The sequence below is a fragment of the Trachemys scripta genome, chromosome 7 (genome assembly GCF_013100865.1).
Source record: "Trachemys scripta elegans isolate TJP31775 chromosome 7, CAS_Tse_1.0, whole genome shotgun sequence".
In the NCBI taxonomy this organism is placed as follows: Eukaryota; Metazoa; Chordata; order Testudines; family Emydidae; genus Trachemys; species Trachemys scripta.
In genome coordinates, this window is record NC_048304.1 from 25,432,370 (window position 1) to 25,453,740 (window position 21,371).

A 21,371-nucleotide genomic window follows, 5' to 3' on the forward strand; every position below is an offset into this window, starting at 1 on the left:
ATGTATCATTACAGCTACACACTTAAATTATCTATTAGTTTTGACCCATAAAACATAAAGGACAAAATATAGCTGTAGGGCACTATGTAACACCGTTAATTTGGTTACTTGAAGTTATGCACTGGGGGACAAATCATGTTCTCAATTCAATAATTGAGCAAAGAAAATGTTCAGTGAGAGAAGCCTAGGATAATCAGTTATCACTAATACCACTAAAAGGAACTGAACTTAGTAGAACTTTAATAGCTACATCTGGAACGTAACTTAAAAAAAATCCACCATTCAGAGCTGAAACTTTTCTGCTTCTAGTATTACTTATTGAGCATGTACTCTTCACAACTTGCTTTGAAATAGTCCACACATTAACGTAGTAAAATCCAGCCTTTCCCTTGCTTTTTACTTTAACAAATGAATTAATAACCAAATATCATGGTTCAGCTCAAGCCAGGGTTCCTACCTCACCCTACCCCTTAGATGCCTTTACATTCTAGAGTAGTCCATGTAAGTATCAGGGAGATGAATGACTTCCTTATATCTTTCAGTCAGGAAAATACCATAGCCAAACACAGTGGGTTCACAGACGTACACTGCCAGTCTGCTGCATTAAGGGGTATAGTTAGTTCCCCACTACCATATAAACTTTTTCATTGTTATTCCAATTCATTTTATATTGCCTCCAAAAACATACATGTGGGTCAAAATAACTACTAGAAATGGACCCTTTAATAAAAAGTGGTATTTCATAACCCAACATAAGAATGGCCATACTGGGTCAGACCAATGGTCTATCTAGCTCAGTATCCTGTCTTCTGGCCAATGCCAGATGCTTCAAAGGGAATGAACAGGACAATTACCAAGTGATCCATCCCCTATCGTTCAGTCCTGCATCTGGCAGTCAAGAGACTCAGAGACACCTATGTCATGGGGTTGCATCCCTGACCCTGGTGGTAAATAGCCATTGATGGACCTATCCTCTGTGAACTTGTATAGTTATTTTTTGAACCCGGTTATAGTTTTGGCCTTCACAACATCCCTTTGCAGTGAGTTCCATAGTCAACCTATATGTTGTGTGAAGAAGTACCCCCCCCCCTTTTTTTTTTTTTTAAAAAAAACGTGTTGCTTATTAATGACCTGTAGTTCTTGTGTTATGTGAATGGGTAAATAATGCTTTTTATTCACTTTTTTTTTCTACACCATTCATGATTTTTATAGACTTCTATCATATCCCCCTTAGTCGACTCTCTTTTTTGTTTTTGTCTCCCCCCCCACCCCCTCCTCCCCCTAAGCTGAACAGTCCCAGTTTTTTAAAACTCTCCTTGTATGGAAGCAGTTCTATATCCTTAATAATTTTTGTTGCCCTTCTTTATACCTTCATTTCTGATACCTTTTATTGAGATATGGGTGGGGGCAGAACTGCATACAGTATTCCAGGTGTGGGCCTACCATGGATTTCTATAGTGGCATTGTTATTTACTGTCTTATCTATCCCTTTCCTAATGGTTCCCAACATTCTGTTAACTCTTTTGACTGCCGCTTACACGTTGAGTGGATGTTTTCAGGGAACTATCCACAGTTACTCCAAGATCTTTCTTGAGTTGTAAAGCTAATTTAGACCTCATCATTTTGCATGTGTAGCTGGGATTGTTTTCTGATGTGCATTACTTTGCATTTCTCAACATTAAATTTCATCTGTCATTTTGTTGCCCAGCCACCCAGTTTAGTGAGTTCCCTTTGTAACTTTTAGCAGTCTGCTTTGAACTTGCATATCTTGAGAAATTTTGTATCCTTTGCAAACTTTGCCACCTCGCTGTTCCACCATTTTCCAGATCATTTTATGAATATGTTGAACAACACAGATCCCCGTACAGATCTTTGGGGAACCTGCTGTTTACCCTCTCTCCATTCTGAAAATGGACCATTTATTCCTACCTTTTGTTTCCTGTCTTTTAACCAGTTACTGATCCATGAGAGGATCTTCCTCTTATCCCATGACTGTTTAACTTGGTGAGGGGATGTTCTCAAAGTATTTTTGAAATTTTAAGTACACTATATCCACTGGATTACCCTTGTCCACATGTTTGTTGATTCCCCTCAAAGAATTCTAATAAATTGGTGAAGCAGATTTTCCCTTCACAAAAGCAGTATTGTCTCTTCCCCAATAAATTATGTTAATCTGTGTGTCTAATTCTGTACTTTACTATAGTTGCAACCAATTTGCCTAGTACTGAAGTTACCCTTACCAGTCTATAATGCCAATATCCCTTCTGGAGGCTTTTTTTTTAAAATGGTGTCACATTAGCTATCCTCCACTCATCTGGTACAGCTGACTGCAAGTGATAAATACCACAGCTAGTAGTTCTGCAATTTCATGTCTGAATTCCTTCAGAACTCTTGAGTAAATACCATCTGGTCCTAGTGATTTATTACTGCTTAATAAGGGGGAAAATTTTATCCACATTGAAACTTTTAGTCTCTCTGACTTTTCCTCCCTCCCCAGGACCCATCACTTATTAATATTTATATTGTACTAGCCCATAAAGGTACCAGCTGGGGACCAAAGGTCCATTGGGCTAGGTACTGTGCATGTGTATGATAGTCTCTTCCTCAAATAGAGCATAAATACAATAAATGTTGAGACACAACAGGTAGAGATTGCCCTCCCTTTTACCTTTTTTGTAATAGTGAGCCTACTGTAATTAAAGTAATAAGCAATGATTGCTGCACACCACACAACAGACAAAGCTATATTAGAGATGGATTAGCTCCAAAAAGCATTAGAATATTTTTCAATAAGTGAATTGCAGACAATTTTTCAGAATAATATAACTCTTTAAAACCTGGAATTTTTCATTTCTTTCCGGGGGGAGGAATGTACCTGTCAGGGCTCTATACAGAAACCTAAGGAAGATCAGATCTTTTTACAGAGGTTAGGTGGGGTTGAAAATTAAACTGACAGTGAAGAGCTTCACACTGTGATGTGTGACTTCATCAATTCCATGATAATGGACTAAAACTTAGAAAGGGCTGGATTTCAAACTGAGCTAGGGAATGTTTGAATCCAGGGTTTAAATTTTGTACCCTGTATCTCTACTCTCATGCCTTGATTTTTGTCGTCTTTGACTTGTCAAAGAGTTTGACCTGGTAGGTGAAGTCTCCAATTTCTGTTTCTAATTGAGAAATCTTAATTAGGACTGGTCTTAACTGATGATTTGGCAACTTTTTATTCTCAAAAAGGAACTTGGAAGCTGTAAGAGTGTGAGATATTCCTCAGTCTTGGGTGAAATGATTCATCCGTGGCAGACAGGCTGAAAGAAGTTAGTATAGCAGGTGCTGGCATCTGAACTGTGTGCCATGTACCATGAAAAATCTTACTTCCCTCCCCTCCCCCCCTTTCATTTGTGTCCTGGCTTCTTTGAACATTTCTGAGACTTAGTTTTGGGTTTGGTTTGTTCTCAAAGCAATGGCTAATTGACCTTATGGATTTTAACTTCCAAGAATTGGGGCATTGCTTGAATAGTTGGAGAATGGAGGAAGGCCTTCATTGCTATGGTGATGAGAACAGTATAAAAGTGTACATAGAAAGGCGACAAGTGGTGATAAAGGCCTTTAGTCTGATCATGTTAATCAGACTGTCATCTTTTTTATTTTCAGGAGTGAAAAATAGGGGAGGTGGGGGGGGAAGTCTTCACTACAGAAAGATAGCAAATAGGATGATCTACTCATGTTCAATAAATGTCTCTAGTTTTTGTGTGTGTGTGTGTAAGTAATTACCTCAGGAAAAATCATCAAGCTAAAGACTGGATTTAGATAATATTGCCATAGCTATAATTGTCACAGATAGTCACCAGAAAAATTGAAAGTGTAATAGTTTAGCAGTCCTATATTTTTGTCACAGCTTTCTTAATTACTTGTTTTAATCATGGGCTCTCTTTCCTTCCATCGCAGCACAAAAAAATGTTCCCTTCACAGCACAGAAAAGTTCAGCTACATCAGTACTGCAGGAAAACCATGAGATTATGCCAAAGCTCATGAAGTTCATTCAGTCACTACACTTCGCTTTAATTCAGTCTCGTAAAGACACTACTGCAGACTTCAATACTGTTGTGGAAAAGCATATAAACGAATATTTGAAGCGAAGCATTAGTGGGTCTAGCAAATATAGGGAATTTGTATTATACCCTTATGAATCACGGCTGGATGACAGAAAATTTCTATATCCTGCTCCAAAAAACAAATCCCATATTGACAGCTGCTTGCGTAATTACATCTTTGGTGCTGAAGCCTATCAACTGCCTGTTTCTAAAGCAAAAGAATTAATGGAGGGAAATCAGAAAGTTCAGCAGTTCAGTCCCATTTCAGATTATGAAGCCCCAGAAGAAGAAACTGACTTCGCAAATGCAAAAACTGGGAAAAGAAATGGTTCTAAATGTGATGGTGCTGCTGCCAAGCAAAAACCCCCTCATCCTGGGGACTATGATCCTGATAGACTCAAAGAACTGATTAATTTAATTCAGTGCAAGAAAAAAAATGTAGGTGGAGAATCTGATACAGAAGACACTAGAAACAAAAGTGGACTGAAACGAAGACTACACAGTCACTCTGAAAATCTGCGGAAGCACTTAAAAATGAGTGAATCTTCAGAAAATAGTTGCCAGTATGAAGGTAAGAAAAGTAATTCATCTAGAACTCACTCACTTTTTAAATAGTAAAATTATATTGAAAACTTGAAATGGAAGTGCTTTAGGCCTTTAGTGCTTAAGACCATTGGAATAACTTCATTGTTGCTTAGTGCTGTTTTTTATGCACAGTTCCTTCATTCATAAATGATTAGTGTGAAAGATTCATAAATAAAGGGGTGATTGTCATTGGACACCTTTATAAATATATATGACCTGACTCTCTCTAGCAGCCATGAGCACAAGCAACTGCCATTGACTTCCACAGATGCTGCTGATGTTCTGCAGTTCTAGAAATAAGACCAGTGACCTCTTAGAGAGTTTGCTTATAAAAGGATATATTTTGGAGGCTGTAGATATCCACACATTCTGTGCATTTAGAGTCTTTATAAAGCTTTTTGATATCCTAATATTTTCTGTAGAATTTTAAATAATTGTGTCTATCCCTTTATGGTTCCAGCGTGGTGGTAGTATTTCCCTGAATGTGCAGACAAACTGAAACAGTAGCTTAGAGAGGCAAGCACTGCCGTCATTCCTCTTGATGTTTAAAACACTGAAGTTCAATATAACTGACACCAGCACTGTTAGCTATTTAATTTATCTTGGCAGAAGCTTAACTAATGCACTTATCCAGTGTTGCTGAATGTTGCATTCCTGGAAAGAATGTTAACCAGAAATAAGCTTGCAATTAATTATCACATTCATGGGTTCTGTTTTTATTGTTGTCCCCACACACCTAAAACAAATGAGCATAGGGCACTTTTCTCTGCACCTTTTACCTTGTTGGCACAAGATAATAGATCACAGGTTTGCTAAAAAGGCTTTGATTCCTGGAGAGTGCTGCAATGTCTAATTTTTACTTTTAAAGCACCTCTTGGCCTGCTTGGCACACATGCACTTTCTACAGCAATTGAAGTTCCTGGTGTTGCCAGCAGTAGCTCACTTTTTTTTCCTCTCCTCCATCCCCTTTTTCTCTCCACTCCTTGGAAAGGACAAGGATGGCATTAGTTCCCTTCAGTCCCTGATCTGTGGATAGTCTGCCTCCTGGCTTGCTATGGGAATCATAAGGATGTAAATCTGAAACCACAGGAGTTGGACTCCTGCAGTGCTGCTAATGGGATTTATGGAGCCTTTCCTTCTCTTTGAGATCAGTGTAAAATATAGGATTAGGGCCAAATAGAAATGCAAATAAATCACAATCCCACAACATCCTTTTTGGCTAAATCCTACTGTTGTTTGTTTGTTTGTTTGTTTGTTTGTTTGTTTGTTTGTTTGTTTGTTTGTTTGTTTGTTTAACTTTCTCCTGTTTGGGTTGCATTTTCTATGCTTTCTCTAGGTCCAAAAGTGAGGTTTTTGTTTTGAAAACCCTTTGATTTAAAAATAATTTAAACTAGGTTTTGTACAGGTTAGTTTTGAGCTCTAAAGACCAGAGAAGTTTGGTTATTGGTGCCAAATTGTGTCTAATTGGTATAGACATGCCTTAATTTATGAACTCCAGAAAAAACATTTTCTAATCTCTGCAAGTGCAGCACTGGTAAAATAGCTAAAGTGTCAGATATTTGAAGTAGTTTAACATTTTTTGGTTTACTTCTTTATTTTAAAATAAATGAATAAATAAAAGTCAACTAACACCCCATAATTTGGGGGTATGGGAACTGGGGCAAGGAATAAATGGAATAAGATTACTAATTCCTTGGTTTTTGCCTGTGTCAATAGGGACAGTAATTTTATATCATTAAATAAACTTGTAAAATTGTGCTTGGGCTATTAAGTTGTTATGATGATCTACTCATCTTCTTTTAATGTAATAATGGGGTTAGGGAGGGAGAACTAATTTCTTTGCTCACTCTTTCCCTCCCAGCAAGTGAGCAAGTTAGTATTTTGCAAGGTTGCCATAAAATATATAGGATATGTAATGTTGCCAAGTTAACCTTAAGAGAACTGTAACTTCTTTATTTTCTGATGTTATTACAGTAATATTAATTAATGCAACATTAATCCTTTTTTCTGTTGTGTAAAATAAAATGGCATTGTGCAAAGTGGTCTGAAATAGGGCTGATCAGATCTGGGGGTAGACTCCCAGTCCTAGGAAATTGCTGTCCCCTCTCTTCCCTTATTCACCCAGATTAGTCCAGATTTTCTCTGCATGTGAACTATGGGAATTTACTCTGGAGCCTGGGAGGACGGTTTAGAAAGATGACTTGGTATTGAATGGCTTTTTTTCCCCTCCCATTCCCTTTCCCTCTAAAGGAGGAAGAACTTCAGAATCGCCACAGTCTGTTTTCTCAATAATTACCGGTCTCGGGGGACATGATACTGACTTGAGACAACAAGATGTATCGGACCCTGCAGTTACAGACACACATGGTCTCATTAAGTTGCTCTTAGAAACACTAGCTAGTGCAGGACACTTGGATTCATCATTGGCACGGTCTGTAAACCAAGCTTTAGGATTGGATACTGATGAAATAGAGGATTTAAGGCTAAAACACGAATACGAATCCATTCCAGCACAGGATAAGGAAGAACATGTGCTTCCTAATATTGCACAAGCTGAAAATGTAAACTTTAAGGATCCACATAGCCCAGTGATGTTGGAAACTGAAGCAACATGCTTAGCCTATCCTACTGATGTTGACTTAAGGCTTTCTGCTAGTGAAGTAGGCATTGACCACACGCTGCGTTTAAAAGTAAGTATCTTCAAGGGAAAAATCCAGTATTGCTAGGATGCTGATTAAGTGTACAGTGTTTACAGTTGTGAGAATTTTTTAATCATTTAGTTGCTATAAATTGCATGCAAGACTTCTGTTCTTAGGCATTTGTTTCTCCACATCTTGGAGCTTTTATATTTCCCAGGAACTATACTGAAAAGTCAAGTTTTCTGTACACCAACTTTTTTTTGGATATGTGCTCTCGGCTATTAGGCCCATTCCTTTCCTTTCAAAAAAATAACTAAAGAGAACCTTTTGAGACTAGAGGTATATCTCATCTTCAATCTATTCTGTCCTAGTTTTTCATCGTGCTTGTGGGGGAGCTCCAATAATATGGTTGCTGTTCCTTTGCTTAAGCAGGTAGCTGCCTGTTACCAAAAGACACCAGTCTATAATTTGTCTTTTTCACCCCAGGTTGGAACCCGCCATCACTAACAGTCCATCTTTCTACCTCTTGCAGGGATCAGACATTTTTATTCAGTCTCTTAGATGATTCATGGTGGTGTGGCTTCTCTGTGGAGTATCAGGGGTTATATTTTATAGGACCAGGCATAGTAATGATTATATAATGGGCCCTGTGTGCCCCTCCTGCTTAGTCACCTCTTTTTATCTCCAGAGAATGGAGAGATCCACTGTGGTCAACCTTCTATTACCATCCCCTTGGGATGGCATTGGATCCTGCTGGGATGAGGCCTGCTACATTTGGAAGCACAGTAAGGAGAGGCTGGGGGCCCAAGTTCCTAGATCCAGCTGGGAAGGGTATTGTACAGTCCTTAAACGCTGCCTTCCAAAATGCTCAGGCACAAAGGATCTTTCTTCTCCCTGTTTACTCCTGCAGTCAGTTTTCTGTGGGCAGGTTAATGTGCTCCCCAGTCAGATGTGTCCAGGTCTAGTGTCCACAATTCAATAAGAAGGTTCATAAATTGAAGAGGGTTCAGAGAAGAGCCATGAGAATGATTAAAGGATTAGAAAACATGCCTTATAATGATAGACTCAAGGAGCTCAGTCTATTTATTTTAACAAAGAACATGAAAGGTTGACTTGGTTAGTCTGTAAGTACCTATATGGGGAATAAATACTTGATAATGGACTCTTCAGTCTAGCAGAGAAGGTATAACACTAGCCAATGGCTAGAAGTTGAAGTTGGACACATTCAAACAGGAAATAAGATGTCCCTGAAGTCTTATCTGCATCTCCATAGTTGAGAAATTCAGGATCTGCGGCCAGATCTATACTATATAAATTTACATTGGGGTAACTACATCAGGGGTGTTAGCAACACAATTATACCGACCAGGCCCCTGGTACAGACAGCATTGTGTCAGTGGGAGGGCTTCTCCTGTCAACATAATTCACCTCCACGAGAGGCGGCAACTAACTATCCTGATGGGAGAAGCTCTCCTGTTGGCGTAGTGGCATCTTCTCTAAAACGCTGCTCCACTTCAATGGTAGACCTTCCCTCAGACTCCTCATCTGTCTTAAATTCTGACCCCTGGAAATAGCAGTCCACTTCCTATTCAGTTATTGCTAGAGCATGGATTTTCAAACTGTGGGTTGGGACCCCTCAGGGAGTCACGAGGTTATTACATGGGGGGGGTCGTGAGCTGTCAGCCTCCACCCCAAATCCCGCTTTGCCTCCTGCATTTATAATGGTGTTTAAAAAAAATAAAAGGCTTACTATGTGAAAGGGGTCACCAGTACAAAAGTTTGAGAACCACTTTGCTAGAGGCATTCAAGTATATATTAAGGAAGCATGTATAGTGGATGGACTTCCATGTCTTATTGGGATTAAGCATGACATTTTTCAAAACGGTTCAGCGTTGGCCTGACTCTGCTCCCATTGAAGTCCGTGTGGGAAAAACTGCCATTGATTTTCAGTGGGGCAGTTAGGCCAGTGCTAAGCTCTTGAAAATCTCACTCTAGAACTCTCTCCCAAAATATGACCAACTGGGCCTACAGAGAATCTGAGCAGCCTGTAAGTGGCCCATGCATACTTCCCTAGACCATTATTGTATGAAAGTTGGAGTTTCCTCTCAGTACAGCTTTTGATTGTAGGGTCTTGAGAGTTCCAGTCCAAGGATCTTCTAGTTAAGTTTCCCAGGAACTTTGGTCCTATTTGTAAATAACACTTATGTAAGCAGTTCTGACAATCGGAATCTGTTTGCAATGGTGTTGTAGCTGTGTGGGTCCCAGGATATAAGTGACATGTGGGTGAGGTAGTAAGTTCTACTAGACCAACTTCAGTTGGTGAAAGAGACGATAAGCTTTCAAGCTTCGCAGAGCTCATCTTCAGGTCTGCAAAAGGAAACCAGAGTGTCACAGTTAAATGCAAGGTGGGAAACATTGTTAAGCATAAGGGGTTAAAGCTGTGCAAGAAACTACTTAATTTCAAGTAGGCAGTTAACACCTCTGAAGCTGTAGGACAAAGGATTACAAATTTCTATAATGAGCCCAAAAATAGTCTCTGTGGAGACCATGATTTTTAGGCGATGTCTACACTAGCAACTGAACGACAAAATTTTTTTTGTCTTTCAGAAGTATTTAAAAAAAAAAAAAACCACACACACACGCACAACCCGAAAGACAAAAGTTTTGCAGACAACAAGCGCTGGAAAGTTTTGCACAGCTAACACTGCTCATTGGGGGTGGAGGTTTTTTATCAGCAGGAGAGCCGACAAACAGCGGCTACACGGCGCGCCTTTTAGCGGCACGGCTGTAGCAACACAGTTGTGTCGCTAAAAGCAATGTCATGTAGTCCTAGTCTTCACGTCTAGCAGAGTTATGAATTTAAGTTTGCAGGCTTGTCTTTTGAAGGTGTTGTGCAGAGGCTCATTAAGAGTGAACCCCACACAACATGGCTTTCCAGATTCATTTGTCCTATGCATATGCCTATCACAACATGTGGTGTATCTCATTCAGTACAGCAAATGCTGCTCCAATGACAACTGTGTTGGTGAAACCAGATAATCACTACTCTCTTGAATGAATTCACCCAGCTTGTCCCAATCTGGAATCTAGCTAGGAATCGTACAGATTCTATAAATTGGAGTTAAATTCTGAAAGTCATCAACTAGTTGAGAGAGGTGTCTCTCTCCTGCCTTGGCTGTCAGCTGACTGAAGCTACCTCCTTAAGGAAAGCAAGAGAGCAATCCACTTATAGATGGTTCACAATGCTTGAAACGTGGGGGGAGGTGGAAGAGACCATCTAGCAAATGTGCCTAAAATGGCATTCTGAATTACTATGGAGAAAGACACTGTTTTTGTCACTTCAGAACCTTTGCTGATGTTCTGTCATCAAGGATAGAAATACTTACGGTGAAATATTTCTGCCTGTGTTCAGATTTGATTAACTTAAAAGCAAAAATTCCATTAGATTGGTGATCTTATCTACATTCCTACTATTGAGATGGCAAAGGTTAATACTTGTGTTAAGGATGCATCATAGTCTTGAACTGAGGGGTTGTGGTTGTTTTTTTTAGGAACCAAGTACTGGAAGTGTTAGTAGCTTTGATGACTACAGCCCGTGTCCTAGCACTCCTATTGAACATGCTTATCGCAGACAACATTCTAGTTCAAATAATATAGGCGAGGTTGGAATACACTGGAAGCTGATTCCAATTACAGGTAAGACACATTACTAACTCTTATGCTGCCCTAAAATACAAAAATGTAAAAGAACCAGTTTTCTAAAGGTCTCATCTTTCATAGATTCCACTCTTGGGTCACATTGTATGTAGAGTTTTGGTTTTAATATTTGATTATTACAGAAATAGGCTGAACTATAAGACCCTAGGGATCAGATTCTGCTGTGTTTATACCCATGAAACATCCTATTCTCTTTATTGGGCATTGTTAGCTGTAACAGAGACCAGATTTTAACCTCTTGGATGTGATGAATAAATAGGAATAGCTTTGGCAATATACTGATGTATAGTGTAGCTGTCTAGAATTGTGGTCTTCATATTTAGTCATTTGCATCTCACAAGATGTATCAGATTTTAAAAAAAAAAGTTGCAGTTGTCACTTTGGTATTGATGGCACACTTTTAGTTGCAAGGTTAAACAGGCTGATACTACAGTGGGGTTCAACATAGAAATCATTTAAGGTTACAGTTGACCTTGCTGGAAGAAGAGTCCCTTTTCACCAAATCAAGCTATCCTACTAGAGGTACTTCAAAGTCTTTTTTTCATCTTTGACCATAAGAATGAAACCCATTTTTCTCAGAGAATCTTCTTTAAAGAACCTTCTCATCCTACTTCTTGATGACTGAGTCGACAGTATTAAGTCCCTGAGAAACTTAATGAGTGTTGGCTTGAAGGGTGTGGATAGTGAGATAGAAGAGGTGAGAAGTCAAGAGTCATAAATGCATCTGAGGCTGGGCACTGAGTCTTTCTCCCCCACCCTCCTTTCCCTTGTGACTGACCCAAATAAGATGTATTAACTGTCGTACCCCAGTAAAAGCTATTGGTTCCTGCTCATCTTCTAAGAATCCTGGAGTGGTGGTTGTAGGTGGAGCTGGATTGGCTTTATCAAAGGGCACTGAGACCAGTTTAATACCCATCTTCTTGTTTTTTATTTCCACAAACTTCTTCTTAAACTCTTCAATGAGATAGGATAGCTTGGATATCTGACCTTTTGCAGTTTAAGCCCCAAAGGACATCAATACCAATTCAGTGCTTTGCCAAATGGCGAAAAATTGAGAGACTGTCAAGTGTTATGGTGGACAATGTATTTTTTGCATTATGGGATGGAAACAATTACTGTGTGTGCTGACACCACATGGTTGTGGAAGTAGCAGTGGCAAAGAACAAGATTAGGCAGCTCAAACTATAGTTTATCATAAATGCTGGATGTGGGAGTTCTTATGAGGATTTGCCAGTTGGCTGTTACAGTGTATAGTCAACTATTAAGTTTCAATATTATGCCAAGTTTTTATCTGAACCATGCAATTCTCTCTGAAGTATTCTTTTGGATAAAAAAAGGAACATCCCTGATCACCAGAGATGAAGGAGGTGGTGTGTTAAATAGACATCACCAGTGTTAGTGTTTCTAGTTCCATAAGAGTTAACTTGAAAGTTAACCCCATAATCAGTATGTAAATACAATAACACAATTAGTTTACGAGAGGTGCTAGATAAGTATCTATGAGAAACTCTACAAATGCTAACTGCTGCTCTCCCTCAGGAGGGGCAGGAAGAGATCCAGAGGATCAACTGGAAAAACATGGAGATAACCAAACAGGTGAGAAGGATGGCTTTTTTTTTTTTTTTTTCCCTTCCATATGCCACTACTTCCCAATTGATAGTTTCTTCTGGTATTGAATTTTCATCAGGAAACTGGGAAGTGGAGCAGTAGTCTGCCATTCAATTAATGGAATTGATTCACTGAAGCGACCCAAGATTGTTAAAGGAGAATTAGAACAGTCTTAAGATTTCAGGCTTTTCCGTCAGTTGTTTGATTTTATCAAACATACCTTTCTGAAAATGTAATAGTGTCAAGGAGCCTTTGAATTTACTTGTAGGGATTTAAGATCTTTTTAATATCATCATTTACGATAAGCTTCTCTGCCTCTATATAATAGACTGCATCTGATGGTTTGTGGGTTTCTGTATTTTTGTGGTGGAGAGATGGTTGTGGAAGGAAAGCATAGGCCCCAGGGAAAGCAACTTCAGTTTTTCACTTTTTCTCAATTGTAAGGAGATAAATTAGTGATTGATCTCTTGCTATCAATTTATAAATAGTAAGGGAAAATAGTAATTTGCAATTTTGATTTTTTACATTTTCAATCCTCTGTTGTGGTTGTGAGGAATGATAGAAAGTTCTGATTTTTTTTTTTAAAGTAGTAAATTCTTTGCTTTTTGTTGCATGATGCTTTCCAGTCCTTGTCATTGAAAAAACTTCTTATTGAGGGAAAACTTGCCTTTAGTTACCTAACTTATATGGATATCTTGTGTTGCTGAGCACTAGGTAATCTTTCATGTCTTAATTACTACATAAGCCAAACTCCACAATAGGCTGGAAATAAACCTGGGTTTGTTTTAGCTATCAGCTTTCTTGCTTATGATCATTTGTCCTAACCAGAACCTAGTTTTATTCCTTAAATTAAAAGTTCATCTTGAATCGGGGGCTGGTCTCTGACTCCAGAAATTCATTCCAACTTGGTTCTTGCTTGCTTTTTCCCTGATACCTTGTACAAGAAGGCTAATGGGATAGTAGATGATATTAAAAATTATAGCTTTTAATTCTATTCATCTTGCACCCTAAGCTATTAAATGTTCTGGGATTTTTTCCTTTGGCATGCACTACTTGAACTGCTGGTGGTTTTTTTTTTTTTTTTTTTTTTTTTTTCCCCTTTTCCCAATAAACTCATCAAAATAGTCTTTCTTCCTTTTGTCATTCTGGAATGACATCTTTCTACAGCATTGCAGAATCTTGTTGTAAATCAACAAGGATAGCTAGATTTTATTTTATTTTTAAAGCTGGTATTTTTCAGGCAGTCTTTTTTTCTACAAACTAACTGGACAGACCAAAGTAAAGTAGGAAGTCAGATCTTTGAACAGGAACAAACGCTGGAAGTTATTTGCTCAATATACCTGTTTGACAATTTGTGGTCATCCCTACACACTTAGTTTCTCTTGAGTACTTGTGACCCAATGGTGTAGATATGTGAAGGATGAGAGTGCTCATTAGAAGAAATCGCCCTCCCCAGTAAAGTGGCTGAAAATGCTTTCAGTTTAAAATTCTGACCCCAAAGCATACCTTCGCACTGTAGTTTGCATTTCTGCTATAGTTGTTAGCCTCATTACTTGCAAAGGCTTGTTTTCTTTCTTACATAAAGAATGCTGTCAGGTTTTGGGTGTTTTTTGTTTTGTTTTTGTAAATAGGCGGTTTCTCTTGTCAGCAAACTTGAATAGAAACTTAGAAAGTTCTACATGCTCAGATACCCTTGTGTTGAAAGGCAGAATCTATCGTGTGGGTTTTTTGTTGTTTTTTTTAAATGCACTGAACTTCTTTTGCAAAACAACTAAATTGATCATCCAGGTGTTTGTGATGTCTCAAATTAGTGTTAAATCTTGTATCTCGTATCTCTCAATGATTCAGTTTCATATTTTGAACTTAGAAATTTAGCCATGTTCTACATAGTGAAGCATGGGGGATCAGTTTTAAAAACTTCTTCCCTAATAATCTGTATTTAAGGATGTAACTGAATAGTAATACAGTATGTCCTATGAAAATTTAAAAAGTGGTAAAATTTATAGTATTGTTAATTTAGTGTGATTTAGGAGTATATGAAAAGATTATAGTACCATATATTTCTGGGTACAAAGATAAAATAGAAGTTTTGTGAAAGTGCCATTTTTGATAAGCAGCTTGACATAAATGAAATGCACAACTAAGAACATATTGCCTGCATTTCACACTAGTGCAAAGTAGGTTTTAAAATGTTAATGTTGTATAGGGAACGTGGCTGCAGTGCTGCTACATTCTGGTAATTTTTCGCTGCTGGAAAAGTCTTCAGGGGGAGATGGGGAAGGGAATATGTTTTTAAAATGACTCTTAAAAATATCTGTGTACCAGTGACTTCTAGATTCAAATGCACTCTGCATACCTGTGTAAAAAATAATATATCCCAACTTCGAGCCCTGCAAAACACATCATTTGGTTCTGAGTCAAGCTCAGTTCTTTTCTTTTTGCATAATCCCCAAAATAAAGATTCTGCAGGTCATTTTAGACCCTCAGTTACACCTAGGCAACCCAGTTGCCTTCAGTTGTAATTGCTTGGAACTTAATTGGAAAAGAGGGGTGAGGGAAGCCTGGCACAAAGGAATAGAATCTGTTCACTACTGACTGGCTTTGCAGAGACAACAGGATTTTAAAATCCTAAAACAAATCTTATTTTTGTCACCAAATTAAGTAGATTGGTATCCTGTTAAGCGCACAAACAGGTCTGTTTGTGTGTGTGTGTTTTTTTTTTTTTTTTTTTTAACTTACTAGTAAAAGTATAATTGCACTTTAAAGGGACATGAATTTAAGACATTATTACATAATTTTGGATACCATTTCTACTCCAGAGATGACACTCCTCTTCCCCCATCCCCCAGCCAGATTTAGGGGTTTTACAATCTCATTCCTCCCCCCCCCCTTTTTTTTTTTTTTTTTTTTTTTTTTAATGATTTTTCTGTCTCATGGTGCTGTTAGAAAGACCCACACAAACCAAAGAGGAAACTGATTGATTGAAATTTCAATTTCCCCAGGTGGTACTACACACAGTGATGTCAAAAGCACAAAGTAAAAACCTTTGCAGATTTGGCAAAGAGGCAGTGGATTGTGGAATGTGCTTGAGGACAGAACTAACCATATCTAGAAATGATCTGTGTGAAACTTAGAATAATGCAGTGAAACTTTTTTCCATATCTGTTTAGTGTTATCTGGTCTGGAAATGGAGTGCTTCTGTTACTACTGTTAATCTTGTATTTATGAGCATTGAAAGAAACTTGCTTAACAGTAAAATTGTAGGGAGACCTGAGATTATGAGGGAGTCACTAGCTGAACTCACATTTTCATAATTGCATGCCAACAGTGCTTCAGTAATGGCTAGCCATCCAACTCATCATTTTACATGCACACAATTTAAACTCTACACCATAGTATGTGACTTCTTCTTAGAAGCTAGATAGGAAGAAAATGTCAATGATTTAATTGGTCACCAACCCACTTCAATTTGCTTAAATCTCCTGAAGGTTATGTTGCTTCCTGTTGTGCAATAGTGCTCATCAGATATTGTTGTCGGGCAAAATGACTTGCTTAGGAATGAAAATCCATAAGCAAGAGTAATGAAAAATCCTAAAATATTCTGTTTTTCCCCCACCCTCCAAACCTAAGAAAGGTTAAACTCTGAGTGCTTCTGTACTAGCACTTGGCATTAATACCTCAAATGCAGAGTTAAGTTGTTAGGCAGAAGTTGATGCTGTTTTAAAATTTATTACAAACTTCAAGTGTCTGTTTTATTTTTGACTTTTCAAAGATTAGATTTATAATAATTAACTCTTCCTGTATAGGTTTGAAATCACCAGAAGAACAACTGGTGTATTTACCACCAAAGGATGCCCTTCCTAATGACCCCCGGGTAATAAATAGACAAAGAAGTTCTGATTACCAGTTTCCATACTCTCCATTTTCAGACATACAAAAGGGGACAAAAGAAGATGGACTGTATACAAGTCACGTGGAGAAAAATGAAGATCAGTGTGCACTAACAGATCACCCTCTTGCATCTAAGCACTCCATAAGTGGAATAATAGAGTCTACATTATTGGAAGAATACAATCTCTTTGCAAGAAAGGTTCAGGAGATTTTGCAGCAGAAGAATATTGCATATGTGAGTGGAATGTCCACTCCTGTCTTTTCAGCCCAAGAGAGGGTAATGAGACTTTCTAAATACATATGTTTACAGGCATTTGACATCTCTGTCCAAGAGTATATAGAGAGGCTGAGTGAAAAGCTGAATAATGTTGCTCTGTCATCTTCATGTGGTAGGCATACTCCACCTCTTAATTCTAGTCCTGATCCAGCAAGACATGCTGTAACTGAGGCTGAATTGAATCCTCTACCAGAACAGAGTGTATCTGTTTCAAGTGACTTTGACAATGCATTGTTATCAGAACCACCGAGTAACAGTATTATGGAGGAGCCAAACTGTAATGAGCAGCATTCATCAATGAACTTAACCATAGTGAAAGAGGAAATGGACTGTGTTAGTGCCACCACAGAGGTTTTACTGACATCTGATAAGAACACTTCCAGTGATGATCCACTGGAGCCACCAGAAAAGACTCAGAAATCGCCGGATAACTTAAACATTTCAACCCAACCAGCACTCTCTGATTTTATAAGCCAGTTAAAACCTGAAGTATTCAGCAGCTTGGTCAAAATAATTAAAGATGTACAGAAAAACACTGTGAAATTTTACATTCATGAAGAGGAGGAAAGTACCCTCTGCAAAGAAATACAGGTAAATAGGTTTTTCCTTTGGGACCTATCCTTAGCAGAGCTAGGATGGCACACACTTCATAGCTTATGTAGGCTGAGCAAATTGCATGCAGCAGGGGCTTCATGCATTCCTTCATTTCCCTTTCCCCCCCACTCCAAGACAGCAGAAGCTCACTTTGTGCCATGCTCCCATCCCCTTCTGCTTCAGGAACTCCCATCAACCAGTCCTTTTGATCTATAAACAGCTGCAGAGGTGTTCAAAGCTGTGGCTTGTTAATCAGCTGGCAGCAGCTGCGTCCCCCCATTTTCCTCCTTCCTGTCTTTCAGTTATTCCCCCAAATCAACAGGATTCTGCTCTTTGATGCTTGGAACATTCCCTGAAATAGTGATGTTCAAAAATTGCTCTACATCCAAACAGAGAGATGCCATTAAGTTGAGTGTAAGGCCTTGAAAGCTTGTCCAAATAGTTCTATATTTTTAAGAATGGTGTTAATGGAGCCATTCAGTCTGGGGTGAATAAACCTGACTTGCAAACACCTCAATAAAGGCATAGATGCATTTGAGCTTTGAAATTTGGTGTTACTTTTTCATGAGTTAATGAAGGCTCTCCTATGGTATATTTGCACTCAATTTTTAAGTCTTCCTCTTGTCTAGGCAAGATTTATAAACCTTTCCAGATGGACAGTGGGATTGGTTGTAGAAGAGCCCTTGTTTTGTTCCTTTTGAAAGTAGCCCTGAAGAGCAGCTTCTATGAGATTTCAGGAATAAAAGAGAAACATGATCAAAAGCATACTGTTCTCCGTTCTACTTGAAGTGGAAAATGTATTAAGGAATGGTCAGGGAATGAAAAATTCCTATAAAATTCCTATAATTTTTGCTTCTTGAAATTCCAGATCATGTTGAGAAATTGCACTTTTGTGTTTAATATTAAATATCGTGGAGTTGAAAGTAAAATGTCTTTGGCTTTTAGTGAAAAGCGCAATTTTCAGCAGAGACTAAGGTGGTCAACCATTTAGATGGCATTCTGTAAAAATAATTACAGAAATAGCTTTACAAAATGAACCTAGTCCCTGTGTTTCTATACCTTTTTAGCTAGTGCACTTGGGTACAGGTAAAAATGAATGTGTAGGATTTTTTTATTTTACAATGCCTATGTGCTTGCTTGAATAGTAAAAACTCTACATGGTGAGCTTTTAAATTGCAGTGGTTTAACTAACTAATTTTTTTTTTTTTTTTTTTTTTTTTTTTTTTTGTGGGGTAGGAATACCTTACAAAACTAGGTAATACAGAATGCCACCCAGAACAATTCTTGAAAAGAAGAGCTACTTTAGACAAACTATTGATAATTATTCAAAATGAAGATATTGCCAGTCTCATTCATAAGGTACATTAAATATATTTAATAGTACTAGTTTAATTTAACTGTGAAATATAGAAAGTTGACTCAAAGCTTAAGTTAGTCACTTGCATTTAAAATGTTTCATTATAGTGTGCATCTTGAGTAGAAGGGATTAAACTTGTTTTGACATACCCAATTTTGTAACTCTTGCACCACTACTTATGACCACAATTTTTTTCCTTTTAATTTATATTGGATAAAATGGAAGCACTGCTAGTCAAGGTTGAGTTGAGTTTGCACCTAAAGCAGGAATTTAACAATTTTGTTGTAGTATTTGTTGAGTAATATTTAGATCTTGTAAGTAAATTGGTTAGTTTGAGTTAAAATTAAGAAATGTAATACCAAGTGTTAGGGAATTTTGAAGCAATTTGCTCAGTTAAGATTATTCTGAACAAAAAGTCTTTAACTCACTGACATCTTGGGCACTGTATACAGAAAGCATGTGTGTTTTTTTTTTTTTTTTTTTTTTAAGGCTTGTTTTCCATTATTTTTCAACAGTGAAAGTTCCTCTTTCAGCAAGGACTAACTATTCTATAGAGAATTCCACATATAAACAGGTCTTTCAAAATGGAACTAAGGTCAACTTACCTAATGTCAGGTGGCCATTTTTGAGAAAGGCCTCGATCTCCTATTGTCAAGGAAACTGAGGCCACCCAGGGCACTCTTAACCTAGGGCTGCTGGCTTCATTTTAATTGGAAACAATGTCAGTCAATAGCTGTATTGAAAAGGGACACCTGACTGAGAGCAGCTGTGGCCTCTGTCCCACTGCAGGGGGGTGGGGGGAGAAAGGGAGACGGCAGCTATTTTGCAAGAGGCATTTATTCGAAGAGGTTCATGAAGAATGTTATGCACCAGCCTCTGCTGACAGATAAGCTATAATAGAGGCTGAGACTAAATGTATATCCCATATCAGAAAAGACAATAAGAGGACAAAAAGAATGCCACCATGGCTAAACAGCAGAGTAATGAAGGCAGTTGGAGGCAAAAAAGGCATCTTTTAAAATTTGTAAGTCCTGTTTTAGTGAGGCTAATAGGAAGGAGCACAAACTCTGGCAAGTCAGGTGTAAAAGTATAATAAGGCTGGCCAAGAGAAAATCTAAGAAGCAACTTGATAAAGACACAGAAACTAACAGTAAGGAATGTAAGTACATCAGATGCAGGAAGCCTGCCAAATATGCATTGGGACTACCTGATGACAAAGAAAGGAGCAGTCAGGGAAGATAAGACCATTGCAGAGAAGCTAAATGAATTCTTTGCTCAGTCTTCATTGCAGAGGGATGTGTAGGACATAGCTCTGATGTCTTTTTGGGACACAAATTTTAAATACTGTCCCACACTGATGTCAGAAGTTAGCTAATGTAACACCAATTTTTGAAAAGGGCTCCAGAGGCGATCCTGTAAGTTTACAGGGTGGTGTGCTTTACTGCAGTACCATGCTAATAGGTTGAAGCTACAATAAAGAGCAGAATTATCAGACCTGTAGAGAAACCCAGTATGTTGGGGAAGAGTCAACACAGCTCTTATAAAGGGAAGTTGTGCCTCACCAATATATTTGAATTCTTTGAGTATGTCAACAAGCATGTGGATAATGGTGATCCAGTTGATAAAGTACTTGGATTTTCAGAAAGCTTGTAACAAGGTACCTCACCAAAGGCTCTTAAGGGAAACTAAGTAGTCATGGGAGAACAGTGAACGTCCTCTCCTGGATCAGTAACTGGTTGAAAGATAGGAAACAAAAGATATAAATAAATCGGTGAGTTTTCACAATGGAGAGAGGTAAGCAGAGAGGTCCCCTAAGGATAACCTATGCTGTTCAACATATTCACTATTGATCTAGAAAAAGGAGTGAACAGTGAAGTGGCAGAGTTTGCAGATGATACAAAGTTAGTCAAAATGGTTTTTAGTCAAAAGCTGACCACAAAGATTTACAGAGGGAATCTCACAAACAGGGTGACCGGATAATGAAATGGCAGATGAAATTGAATGTTAATAAGTGCAAAGTTATGCAATTTGGAAAAAGTAATTCCCCCACCCCCCATGAATGATGGGGTCTAAATTAGCTGTTACTCTAAGATCTCTTTCTTAGTGTAACTGTGGACAGTTCTCTGAAAACTTCAGCTCAGTGCACAGTAGTGGTCAAAAAGACTAACACTATGTTAGGAACTGTTAGAAAAGGGATAAGTAATATGACAAAAAATCATAATGCTACTATATGTGCCCACACCTTGAATGTGAACTGCATGCAGTTCTGGTTGCCCTATCTCAAAAAAGGCTATAGTGGAACTGGAAAAGGTTCAGAGAAGGGCAACAAAGATGATAGAGTATGGAGTGGTTTCCATATGAGGATAGATTAAAAAAGACTAGGAATGTTAATCTTAGAAAAGAGGAGACTATGGGGCAATATGATAGAAGTCTAAAAATTATGATTGGTGTGAAAAAAGTGAATAAGGAAGTGTTATTTGTCCTTTCCTCCAATACAAAAACTAAGGGGGTCACCCTATGAAATTAGTAGGTAGTAGGTTTAATGCAAACAAGAGGAAATACTTTTCACACAATGCAGTGTCAGTCTGTGGAACTCATTGCCATGGGATGTT

The 21,371-nt window shown here is 38.2% G+C and overlaps 2 protein-coding genes across 8 annotated transcripts in view; one reads left to right on the forward strand and one right to left on the reverse strand.

The window, feature by feature from the left end:
* The window catches only part of TASOR (transcription activation suppressor), a 57,821-nt gene that overhangs the window by 31,043 nt on the left and 5,407 nt on the right, over positions 1–21,371 (forward strand). For 2 of the 7 annotated variants that reach the window (XM_034775797.1, XM_034775794.1), the window contains exons 14-19: positions 3,946–4,662; positions 6,927–7,366; positions 10,867–11,011; positions 12,572–12,628; positions 16,570–17,399; positions 18,639–18,761. In XM_034775797.1, coding sequence (XP_034631688.1) covers positions 3,946–4,662; positions 6,927–7,366; positions 10,867–11,011; positions 12,572–12,628; positions 16,570–17,399; positions 18,639–18,761 — 2,312 coding nt within the window. Of the gene's footprint in view, positions 1–3,945; positions 4,663–6,926; positions 7,367–10,866; positions 11,012–12,571; positions 12,629–16,446; positions 17,400–18,638; positions 18,762–21,371 lie in introns of all 7 variants that reach the window. The other 5 variants (XM_034775792.1, XM_034775796.1, XM_034775798.1 and 2 more) reach the window with 3 other exon arrangements.
* The window catches only part of CCDC66 (coiled-coil domain containing 66), a 69,344-nt gene continuing 56,738 nt past the window's right edge, over positions 8,766–21,371 (reverse strand). The window contains exon 18 of the mRNA XM_034775800.1: positions 8,766–9,682. The gene's annotated coding sequence lies outside the window, so the exon portion shown is untranslated. The remainder of the gene's footprint in view (positions 9,683–21,371) is intronic.